The sequence below is a fragment of the Motacilla alba genome, chromosome 1 (genome assembly GCF_015832195.1).
Source record: "Motacilla alba alba isolate MOTALB_02 chromosome 1, Motacilla_alba_V1.0_pri, whole genome shotgun sequence".
In the NCBI taxonomy this organism is placed as follows: Eukaryota; Metazoa; Chordata; class Aves; order Passeriformes; family Motacillidae; genus Motacilla; species Motacilla alba.
Window position 1 is genome coordinate 59,009,266 of NC_052016.1, and position 13,125 is coordinate 59,022,390.

General features: G+C 39.6%; 1 protein-coding gene across 1 annotated transcript in view; it reads right to left on the bottom strand.

The window, feature by feature from the left end:
* Positions 1-8,999: 8,999 nt before the first annotated feature.
* LOC119709107 (coiled-coil domain-containing protein 169-like) overlaps positions 9,000-13,125 on the bottom strand; it is a 30,585-nt gene continuing 26,459 nt past the window's right edge. Inside the window, exon 8 of the mRNA XM_038156455.1 lies at positions 9,000-12,143. Coding sequence (XP_038012383.1) covers positions 12,041-12,143 — 103 coding nt within the window. The 3' untranslated portion in view covers positions 9,000-12,040. The remainder of the gene's footprint in view (positions 12,144-13,125) is intronic.

The following is a 13,125-nucleotide window of genomic DNA, read 5'->3' on the forward strand; positions in this document are numbered from 1 at the left end:
AGTTTCCAGCTCTTTGAAGAAGGAAGCAGAAGGCAGCAAGCAGAACTTTGTCATATAATTTTTGTTATTTCCTCTGATTTTCAAAGCACCTTGGCTATTTGATCTCTAGCAGAGAGGAACTGTAGCCATTTTTATGCTAGAGGCTTGTCTTTATATACCCCTTTTATATTTCACAGTGATTGGCAAGAGAAACTACGGACTGATCTTTGAAACCACTTGCAAGCAAAATGGTAAGCTATCACACCATTGTTCTCCTAATTTTTCTTTCTGAGGCTCTCTTTAATTTTTTTCTTTTCCTTTTTTTTTTTTTTGATAATTCTCTCCAAATGAATGAGGTGCTACTTGACCTTTAAATGTCAAAATCCCTTTGAATGGCATTACTGTGAACTTGGGCACCACACACCACATGTGAATGGCTAATATACATAGGATGACGCACCGCCAGGCTTATAAATTAATTTTATTATTCCTATCACCTCCCCACCCCCATGAAAACAAATTTTCAACTAGCTACTGCTATTTTAGGAAGAGAGTAGGGAGAGAATATACTAGCAAGCTGATTGACATAAGTCAGCCAACTCTTCCAGCTAAAGGTCTGAGTCTGCAAGCTGTTTCTTGTGGGTGGATCTCTGTGCTTAGATTGAGAAGCCTGAAGAATTCAAACTGAAATCAGCTACAGCTAAGCTATAAGCCATAAACTCACACTTTTAATGTTATTCAAGTGAAGAAACACTTACAGAGTGAAGTCACTTTACATATTATTATTATTATCATTATTATTATTATTATTATTATTATTATTATTATTATTACCATTTTCCATTTGCTCCCAATCAGTTTTAACATACGAGTGTGCTCTGTATTTTTTGTGTGTGCTTCTCTCACTTTGGCAGTAAGAAGGGGTTTCCATGTCTACATCTACCTGGACAAAATCCAAAATCTCAGCCAAATACCCTATCTCTTTCCTTGAAAAGGTATGGAGAAAGTCAGAGCAGGGGATCCAGAGATAAGGAGGGAACTGAAAATAGTCCCAGTACAGTTGACAGTTCCATTCAGGCTCATGTCTCTAACCCAACGGTGTTTGGCAATGATTCAGTCATAAGGGATGTTCTGTACCAATCTCAGCTAGGACAAAGTAGCAGATTTTGTCCAGTTCTCATGCCAGTAAAGAAAGAAAGATTAAAGGGCCCTTTCCTCCATCAGTTTCTGAAGCAGAACGTGACAGAATTTGAAACCAGTAATTCAAAGTAATGCCCATGGCACTCTGCAGAAGAGACTATGGGTTTCTACTCGTGGCTGTCCTTTTGCCTTCAAATGTGGGCTGCTCTGTTTCACCCTTTGGAGGATCCTTGTCCCCACAGAGAAGACATTTAGCCTTCAGGAAGAGAGGATGAAAAACATTATTAACTTGCCATGATTTCTCACACTCACTTGGTCTAGATTGGTGGAAGGGGCTGTCAGAGAGAATCAGGATCAGGGCTCTGCTATGCTGCAGAAGCAGTCCATGGTCTGAGCAGCCTGCAGGAAACAAGGCACTGCAGAAATCTGGGTATTACATTTTTCTGTGTGGTCAGCTAATAAACCCAAATAATCCTTTTTTTTTTTTTTTGGTGTATGAAAAATATAAGCATGCACAATTTCCACCATTCATTAAATTTTCTTGTTCCATTTTTCTGAGTTAGAGGACTCTTGCAGGATTTAACTGGCAATGGTTGTCACGTTGAGCTGGAAACACCTCTATAACATGACAGAATTATAGTGCTTACAACGCCCACAGGAAACAGTTGTTATCCCACAGACAAGTGAGAAATTGAGTCACTGTATCATCATCATCTCCTACAGCCCAGCCGAATGTCCTAATTATAACATCATTCCATATTCAGAACTGTCTAAATCAAATGAAGCCTTAAAGGTAAGTACCTCCGTATACTGGGTTGTCTTGCTGTCTCAAATTTGTATTACAGATGCCTAGTTTGGGTCACCACCTGCAGGGTGATCTTGGGAGATGATGTAGACCAAAGTAAGGGCTGTTCAATATTCACCTAATGAAATGCTTTATTCTGAAGAGAACAGTTCATGGCTATCACTGGGAACTTTCCACTCAGCCATGCAAAGCTCCCTCCTGTGTACTCACTAGTACACATGCTGACCCAGCACTATGTCGGTTTACTGAGCTTTCCTCCCAATCAAAGGAGCTCATTTGATTACTTAATGGCTCTTAGAAAGCAAATTTAGAAGTAATCATCTATTCTTAGCTCAACCACTTCTCCTTTTAAAAATGTTTTCCCAAGAGCCCAGCCCAGATGAATGGGATGTCATCCACGGAGCTGTACAGCTTGCCTGCAATTTCTGCCCACCAGCCTGAAGATGGTATCCAATAGTTAAAGGTACAATACAGCAACAAGAATGAAACTCCTCCTTTTATGAACCCAAGAAAATCCTCTTCCAATTAGGCAACTGTCACCTGAGAACAAAACTACAGGTATTGCAGATTTCTGTAGTTTTTCATACACTAGCTTCAAGTTTTCTTGTGGAATGCACATCTCGTCCAAGTGGGCAGACAGGCTGTACATTCACTCCCTACCGAGCATGATTCCACTGGCAATAGTGATGGCAATAGATAATCGCAGAAAGCAATACCTGGATTTCTCCATGCCAAAACCTGCTGCTTCCAGCAGCTGAAATGGGGCCTTCTACTAGAAAAAACAAAGACAAAACCAAGACTCATATATATGAGTCATTGAAAGTCATTAAAAACCTTTGGTACAAAGTACTTTCCACTGATATGTCCATTTTTAAACTGAAAATAAAAGACATATTTTAGAAAAAATAAGCATCAACATCTAGTAGTATATTTTCTTTTTTTTTTTTAATTTTTTCCCCAATATTAAATAGTGTCTTTAGTCCAGAAAAGCTGCATGCACACGTTGTCTAGACTGACTTCAATTTCCTACCTTTTCTACTAAAAATCAAGCCAAAAAGCAAGCAGTTTTTCTTGAAAACTATTTGTTTTTCTCTGCTTTGTGCATCCACTACCCAGTTTAGGGTCAGATGCCACAAAACAACTTTAGATACTACCCCTTTTAATGCTTCCAGCACAGCCTTGGTTTAAAAATGGAAGACAAGATTGATACAAATAGAAAACACTTATTTGATAACAGTGTCATTCCTGGAGAGAAAATCTTCTGGTACTTCTATTCACACTGAAGAAGATTGAACTTATCAAGAGTTATCAGCCTGACTAAGCTCACAGACAAGAGACTTTTGATACCACAGTGTTGTAAAAATTGTCAAAATCAGAACTTCAGGCTCTTAAATATCAGTCATGTTTAAGGTCAGTGAAGAAATAGAAGATGGAGACTGACCTATTATATTTAAAATAATGATTCTTGGGCAACAACAAAGTGAAATAACTAAACTGGTAAGAGCATCGCTCATGGAGATGTGCCTAATCGAAATGTTGATTTGCCTGTTGATTTGAGTGGGTGAAAAGGTCGTACAAAATCTCTTCAGCATTCCTTAATAAGGAAACCTTTTCCTTTCCCTTGATTATGATTAGTCTCTGTTTTCATATACATACATTTCAAAATGTGAAATAGTATTTGAAAAAAAAAAAGGCAACTAATAACCTATTGATTTAACCATTTCAGCAGAGTGTTTCTGTTTGTCAAACATCAGAGAATTCTGAATGACTGTGAAAAGCATGTGTGTTGCAATGTACATGCAATGACATCAGTGATGTATTCATTTCTGCTCCGTAGAAAATTCCAGTAACAAGAAACCCTCTAAAGGCTGAACTGTTCCAAGGACATTTGAGAGTTCTGAAATGGAGCACGGTGCAGAATTTTCTGGTTAATTGCATTTCATTGTGAAGTGGCAAATAAGTGAAATGGAATATGTCCCTACCTGGGTTGGATAAGATAAAGCAGAGTTGACAGGAGCTCTCCACCATTCCTGGTCATCATCCTGGACTGCTGGCTGGCTGGCTTATGCTCCCCCTGATTCAGCATCTGAGTACTGCAAACTTTAACTTTTCCCATCTGAGTACTTCCTCCCATTCAGCATCTGAGTTCTACAATTTTTAACTTTTCCCATGCAACATACAGAGTGTCAGCAGTACATTCCCCTTCTAGAAAATAACTTGTCAGTCCTATATAATTCAGGCTCTCTTTGAATCTACTCTACAAAGTCCTTTGAAAATCTGGCTCTTAGCATAAAACACATTCTATATTATCTGGACCATTTTTTAGAGTCCAAAATTCTACTACATGCTCTTACACCATCTTCACAATGTTATATGGGGCAAGCACCTCAGCTATGCTTACACACCATTGCTCAAAAGAATACCAAAAGCATGCAGGTTTACTTTAGAATATCTTTTTTTTTTCTTTATATAAGAATATTACCAGTCCATTAAACTTGTTAAACCTTATCTTCACAAGTAAAGAAATTATGGCCTCAGCGAATGTCTTTTGTTCTGTATCAGAAGTATATTCCTTGCCTCTAAGTACCATTTTTGATTTTAAAGAGTTCCTCAAAGGTATTTCTTAAGTAAACCTTTCAAAGGCTTTTATAGGGTAACCTTCCTCCTCTCCCCCGCTTTGCACCAATGCTTATTTAAACTTTAAGTTTATATGAATTTTGATTCTACAATGTTTTTATATATGTTTATACATTTATAAACAGCTCAAAACTTGCATGGACCAGTTCTGTCTTTCACTGCATAAACCTGTTATTTCGATTTTAGGGAGGGTCATTTTGAGTTGGGGATTTTTTGGTGTTGGTGAGGTTATTTTGTTGTTGCATCTCATCAGAGCACTGGCTGAGAAAGCTGCAGGGTGCTTTGCTCTCTGTAGTGTTAGCATGTTCTTTTCCCCATTTTCTGTATCTTTGGGCACAGACTGTTCCATCTTTTTTACTTGGAAATGCCATGGGCACTGCTCCTAAGTGACAGTTGTCCATAAAGCCATCCTAAGCAGTACAATTCAAGTAACTTCCAGTGAAAGTTTTGATGGTGAGAGGAGAGAGGACAGACAGTTCAGCGAGGACATAGCAGACACCACTGTGGCTGGTGCTGGCACTACGAAACAGATGGTTACCAGGCCAGAAAATAATAACGGAACTCTTCTATGGCTCACGCTGCAGGTGACCAACTTTAATAAAACAAGTTGAAGCTCCAAGTCTGCAGCCCTGTGAAATGCTACAGTGAGAAAGGATGTGCTGCAGACATCAGAAAACAGAAGAACCAGCAATTTAAGCAATTAAGTAGGCAGGGGAGATTACCGGGAGGAGTGAGACAGCTATTTTTGCCAAGAGTTTTGGAATATGTGCCCTAAAAACTCTTATAACTTCTCTCACTGAATGCCAGCCCAGGAGAACAGTGTGAAATGCCAGATGTCTTCAGAGCCTTTAGCACAAGCTCCATCTTTGTATCCTTCTTATCCTTCTCAGGAAAGGCTAATTGCAATGATATCCACATAGTGACAAAATGAGCCAAGGGTGGAGAGTGTGCTGTTATCCTGAACCATGAGATACTGTCAGATGCTGGTATCTACCATTAAAACCCTTCATGTTGAGTTAATTATTGAATTTTTTTCTGATTGTCACATGCCTAAGACCTGTGGCTTCCAGTTACACAAGAGACCTTAGCATGAAGCAGGGTCGTGGAGAGGACAGAGCAAGTGCATGAACCCACCACCCCTGTAAGGTAACTCTTGCACACGTGCCATGTGCTAACACTGTAAACCCCGGGCTGCCAGGAACAATCTGGGGCATGATAATCCTGTAATGAGCAACAGCAGGTGCTAAAGTGCTTAAAGTAAATCACTCCTGCAGTCAGCAAATTGTTATTTATGTCAGCACCACCAAAGAGTGCAAATCTGACAGGATGGGTGACAGTCAGTGACCCCTGAAACGGGGGGCTGGGAGCTGCAGGGGATCCCTGGGCAAGCAGGGCAGAGCAGGGCAGGGACCATCTCACTGCCCCCACCAGGAGCAGTACAAGCTGGGGACAGAGCACCAGGGCAATCTCCCTGGGGACAGGGGCAGCCAAGGCTGGGGCAGGACATCTGCCTGCAAGTGGAGCTGGGGATCAGGGAACGAGGGTCAGGCCCAGCATGACTGAAGCATCAACGCAGAGCCAAGGAACTGAGTGTGGTTTTATAATATTGTTTTTGGTATTTTAATCATGATTAGGCTGGAAAGAGAGATTTCTTCTATCTCCTTCAAGCTTTTTTGTTGATTTGGATTGTGAGGAATTCCTATTACTTTTCCAGCTCAGCATGTCCGTGGGTACACCCAGAAACACCAGCCACTGGAGGTATTGATACAATATTAGCCAAGGCAGCAATGAGCACAGCACAACACAGTATGTTTCCAGGATTGGTGCTTTGCTCCAGATGTCTAGAGTAGAAAATTCAGCACAAAATGAATGGTCGTCCATTCCTCTCCTCTCCAGCCAGTGAAGGATATGGGGCTCTCACACCTCTCTGAGCCGTGACACAGGAGCAGTCTCCTGCACAGGTGTCAATGAGACTGAAGGTCTGGCCTGATAAGTGCTTTCTGATGGCAGCCTCAGGCAAGGTAGATTATTTCATCCAAACATTTTAAGTGTCTTTGGACAAATTATTCTTGCCCTAGGAACGCATTATACTAATGAAATTATGCTGTCAGCCATTGCAGGCCTGGCAGGAATTGCAAACTATTTTAATCCTCCAAGAACACATTTGCCCAGGCAACAATTTGACATGTCATCAGTAAATTCTTAGCTTAGCTTTTTAAGAGACAGGAAGAACACCCAAAAAAGGATTGATCTCTGGGTTATTGATTCCTATCACAATTGCATCAAATTTTCTCCTAAAGTCTGTAGCAAATTGATCTATGGGCTGTATTTTCCCACCTGTATATTGGAGGTCTACAGGCTTTAGGAGGGCTTTTTAGCATAATGCAGCAGCTTGTTGGTTTGATTTCGAAAGAACATAGAGCTTGCCAAATGTACTCAAAGGGGAGGAAAAAAAGAAAGGTAATTTGTCCTTGTAAGTACTGATGCAACATGAGAATAGATTTGTGGGCCTTGAAAATTCAATGACTGAAGAACAGGTCCTCTGTTGAGTGCTGGGCTGCTGCGAGACAAAAAGATTAGCCCAAAGAAGAGTCAAATTGCAGCTCAGTGTTACTTCTTGGCTGAGATTCTCTACTGATCTTGGGTGTCACCGTCCCTAGCCAGACCAAGAAAAAAAAATATACAAGAAGAGGGTTCAGCTTACCTTTCTACATGCTGGACAGGTTATTCTGAATTTGCTATCCTATATTCTGTTTCTAGTCAGGGGAAAGAAATCCAGTTGATGTGTCATCTGATCCATTTTAAGCATCTCTATTATAATGAGAGGAGCTGCAGTCTGAAGGTGTCTGTTTGGTTTTGGTTGTTTTCCCATTGACTACTCATTGAGTATGCAGTGATTAGCTCAGACTTAGATGTATGGCTTTTAAGCTGCAAACTGGGGCATATTATTCCCAGGCTAATTTTCCTTCTTTTCATCTTTTTAAAAGATTTCTCAGTATCCTATTCCTAATCAGCACAGGACAAGTCAAGAGTGCACAGCCTTGTTGCTTCATCCTTCCCCCAAAATAACCCTTCAGCTGTGCCTAATTTTTCTGGTCCCCAGTCTGCATTGTTCTGTTACACCACACCATTCCTGAGCAGATTCCACACAGGACACTTGCTTGTTGTGTGGAGGGATCAGACAGATGCAGGGGGAAGTGCCTGTTGTGGTGTGGGAGTGAGGCCAGTCCTGGATCTCACATGGGGTCCTTCTCTTTACAGAGCTGACATTTTTTCCCTTTGACAAGACATGCACAGCAACTGGTATCACTGCTGTGTCACACTGGGTTGTGTTCATCAGGAAATACCCTGACATCAGTATTTACTGGTAAATCTCTTCAATAAGATGCAGCAGCCACAGCTGTTTCTGCACCAAGAGAGCACCAATATTATCCATCTTCATTGTAAAACAAAAGAAAACCCATTTGATTTAGGTCAGACTTACTTAGATTCATTGTGGTTTTACCAGCTGGCTTCCCTCCAGCACCAGTGTATTTTTTTTTTTGTCACATCTCAGCACCACAAACATACTGTTCTCCCCAGATTACAGATAGGATCCTGAAGCGGAATTCATCTTCTCCCAGGCAACAAAGGGAAGTATGAGAAGTTACATGGGAACCAGAGCATAGGAACTTTACCAGCCAAGAAATGGAGCCTGTGAGAGCCCTGTCTGTGGGGTGGTGCATTGAGTTTCTCCCAGAACCACAGGCAAAGCCTGGCCCCACCTGCATGCTACTCCTGCAGACGTGAGAGACTCATTTGACCTCTACATGGCTCTTAGTTGGTAGTTTAGGGCACAGATTAGTGAAGTGCAGGAAAACTGGATTCTAAGATGTAACCTATAAGGAACTAAATCCAATGTTTGTATTTTTGGAAGAGAGGGTTATACTCATCTGCCAAGTAAATAAGGTACTGCCACTTTTGAAAAGCCTCATTATCCAGTCTAGAGCTGTCTGCCATTAGTGTGACACCTGTGTGTAAAATGATAAAAATGTGGCAATTAGCTATAATTTTAGTCCATGCACATTATATCTGCTTCCAACTAGAGTTAGTTCAAAGTACATGTCACATTTGAGACCAATCTGGCAAAAACAGCAGAAGCTTAATAACACAGAGGTTCACTTGCTTATTTATTAATTTATTTATTTGCTTACTACTGTGTCTGCATCACATTTGTAAAAAGGCCTGCACAGCATCCTCCTCCACTGGAAATGTATTAAGGCTAAATTATGCACTTCATATTTACCAGAAGAGGTAGAATATCATAGGAATCAGGTAAACTGTCAGCTGTACCACCTAGTCAGTTTAAATACAGTCAGTTTAAACCCATTAAACAAAGAATTTAAGCAACAAAGTATCTCGGTTATTATTAATGATATCCTGAACATGAAGAAGCCTATCACTCCAGTTCTCTGCAGCCTGTGGTTATGTTGCATAATTATATAATAATCAGCCACACAGTCAATGCCTGTCCAATAAAAATTTTAATTTTATTCCATCATAGAAGAGTACACTGCTGCTAAACTGATTAATTAAAAACAAATAGTATGTCTCAATACCATCTTTAATCATGAGACTCTACAACAAAAAAAGAAAGGGTTTTTTTTTGGAAATAAGAAATGTGTGCTTACCAGCATTTGAGATTTTAAATTTATACTTTCCAGAAACACTATGAGTAAATACTTAAAATGCCTTAGTTACCTAAAAATCATGACTCATCTGATATTAATGGAATTACATGAGTAACCATGTAAAGGCAGCAGACTCTCAAGTGCCATGTTAGGATATCAAATTTCCCAGTCCATCAAATTAAAGCCACTTACACACTACAATCAGTATATCTGGAATCTCAAGTACATTCTACACTGAAGAAAGAAGTTTGGCCAGACTCAAACTTTCACCTCTAATCCTGTCTTCCTCTGATGTTTAGCTGCATTCAATCACTGACCACAACTGTCAGCAATCCAGTTTCCCATTTTTCCCATTTTTTTCAGATTCCTTCAGTGTCATGTATGATGCAGAGACTTAAGAGGAGGCCGACTTTAAGTGGTTGGCAGCATTACAAAAGATCACCCTGTTGTGAAATCAGGGGAAAACCAGACATCACTACACTCCCATATCTACTTTAAATAAACTCGATTCTGTCTTATAGGCCTAAAATAATACTGCATACTATGAAGTATTTGAAGGATTAATTAATCCTGAATGTCCTGAAACATCAAAGATATTATATAAAGCCATCTAACTGTTCATTTTTTTGCAAATGTTAAAAAACACATTTCACGGGACAACAAAACAGTAACAAAAGCCCACACAAGATAAATCCAGGAATTTCAAAACACCCAACCTCACCAAATCAAACAAAAAATTCCTACATGTTTTGGGAAAGCTAGAAGTGTAAAAGCTTTATTTTGATCTAGAGACCTACGCTTCTGAAACCAAAAACTCTCTTTTTGCTGTTGCAAAGAAATTGGAGTAGTCAAATTTAGTTATCAGGTTTGTCCTTGTTTTCAGAAAACCAGGAAGAAAATGAAATGCCAAGTGATTAAAAGAGTATGAGTATTGAACTATAACCATTTTGCACAACAAAGATTACAGCTGGACATACAATTAGAATGGTCAAACAGCACATTTTAGCTATTAATTATCATACTACTGCATTTCTAATCCCAAATCAAATCAAATTGTTCTTGGCAAGGTGAAACAGGGACTAAATAGGACATAGTCTGCTCTTCTCTCAGGTCATTTCTGTACCAATAAATGTCCCTTTTAAGGCTCCAAAAGAAGTCTCTTTTCAAGACCTCAGTGAGGAGTATCCTTGAGGGAAGCATCCAAGTCTCCTGTTGTGAAAAAATGTTTTGTCATATTTGTGCAGTTTTTCCAGTTATTCTGAGGTGCTGCACAGACCAGACTTGAATGCACTAACATTTGATTAAGAGACAGCAGTAGGAAATGCTTGCTGCATGAATCCAAGAACTGGATCTTCTTTACTACTGCAGATGTCCCTTGTCTTTTATGCCAATAGAGCCAGTATGGTGATTTCCCCCCTCTCCTTCACCACAGTGACAAACGCCAGCACAAGGAACATTTGGAAATTTTTCATGTGAAAAACACAAACAGGAGTGCTAACCTAACTAGCTGTGCTATACTGTGAGGAAAAAACTGGCCAGGCAGACCAACCTGCTTATGAAAGAATGATACCATGTGCATCATGGTAACATTACAAATATCTGTAATGAATTTCCTACTATGTAAGAGAAAAAAAACAGGGATTTCCATACTGAATATGCTGTACCATGCTGCAGGTCTTTGTTGTCTGCATTTTAGAATGATACCATTGGTTTAATCCTTTACTGTGAGTTTAATTACAGTGTCACTTTAATGCTGCCAGTAATAAGGAACTATTAGTACTGCTCTTAAAGAGGGAAAAAACTTTATTGCAAAGAGTTAGGAATGCTCTTAAAATAATAAAGGGCAGTCAAGCAACCACATTCACTCTGCCAAAAGCTTTTAAGATGTAACCCAGAGGATTAAAGCTTCATTACCAAAACATTTTTCCTGTTGCCACTTGAAAAAATTTTGCCAAATTTAATGACTAAAATGTAGGTAATAAAACTGCAACAATAATTGCATGCTTAAGAATGAAGAAACAAAGTAGTTCTACTTTCACTGAACAGATGACTTTTAGGACTGGCACTATTTTGGATCCTAAAAGTACACGGATCAATGCCACTGAAGAAGACAGAGATTTTTATGACCCCAAGACTGTGGAAACAAGGATCTGAGAATTCAAATTTCAAAGAGCACCATACCAATATCAGGACATGTGTTTCTTTATAGAACATATGTAGTATTTAAAAGAGACAACAGTCCACAAGATAGGCTCTGAAGATTCCTTAATAAAAAGTGATCAATTTTTCTGTTATTTTTATCCATTACTAGTGCCTAAAGCAGCTGGAAATGGTGCTGTGCTTCTAAACCATGCAGACAGAAAGTGGCAGTCAACATAGAATCTGTGGCAAGCCAGCTCTTAAAAAAAGTTGTATTTAGACAAGACTTCAGGTTACATCAGTCTGCCTTCTTCTTGGATTGAGAGGTCAAAAATACTAGAGGCTTGTTTGTTTTCCATGGCTGCATAGTTCAAGGATCTACACAGTGTATAAGACATTAAATATTCTCCAAGTTTTCCAACACTCTGACACTCAGAATCACTGATGTGAAGCAGAATGGAAAGGGTCAGAGGTCACCAGTACAAAGATGGCAACTAGAAGAGCAATTCCATTAGGCAGAGGAACACTTAGACTAAGGCAGCCAAGAAGACATTCCAATCAGGGTCTGGCATTGCAATAAGGCAAAAATACTTTCATTTTCAATTTAGAAACTTTCAGTCAAATTAAATTTTTTAAAAAGTGACTGGAAGTTCTTGGCGTTTATATTAAATCAGTGCTTTAGCTGTGGAAGCTGGTTCACTCCTACAGTCTTTTTAATTGATCGTTTTTGAGGATTAACCATCTTCAGGTTTCCTGGAACACTGTGTCTTCCTCTGAAATAAAATGGGTGAAATTAGTCAGCAAATGTCACATTGCCTGTAAGTTTTAACGGCTAAAAATGTGCATGCTTTCTATATTTGCGTATCTGATTATTACTATGAATTAATAAACCTGAGAAAGGAAAAAAACAACTATATTTCTAGGTTCGCAGGTTAGCGGAGCCTCTCATTATTCTGCAAACTCCATCTCATGATTCCTGTTACCTAAGTGATGTCATTTGGAGAACATGAACAGAATACTAAATATTTGCACTAGGAGAGTGATAACTGGCTACAGAGACATTTTCATCAGCTAAAGAATTCCCACCAGAAAAGGGGAAAACACTTCATGTAGATGTAGTTAAAGCTCTCTGCAGGTATTTCACTCTGGAAAGCCAGGCTCTTGAACCCACAATCACCAGAAATGCCCGCAGGAGATGCTGCCAGCAGACTTTTGAAGGTACTCATCATGGATACATATACCATCTACATGAAACCAGCTAGAGCTTCATCTTGATCTTCTAAGAAATATGTGGGAAGGTGAAAAAATCTCCAGGGAAAGAATGGTGCTTCCTCAAGCTGGAAGGGTCATTCTCCTGACCAAGAAGCCTGCCTTTCTGCTCCTATGCAATGTCCCTTTGCTTTTCTCCTGTTCATTACTGCAGAGGAAAGACAGCATTTTACATACTCTATCAACAATATACAGAGCCTCAGTGTCTTTCCCAAGCAAAGGCATTTTGAAGGAAAATATATCACAACATAACACGGTTGTATTTGTCATGATACCCAGATATGTGACAGAAGCTACGATGATGGTATCTGTGCAAGTTTCAAACATGTGGGGAAAGAGGCAACAAAGTCAAACCTAGGGCTCACTAGTCTTCTTGGGATTGACACATCCTTTGTTCCAGATCTCACAAGCAGTCTTGGTCTTGGAGGGAGAACTGTGCCCATATAGATATGGAGGTACTTCTACTCAGAGTTGGAAGATCACAAT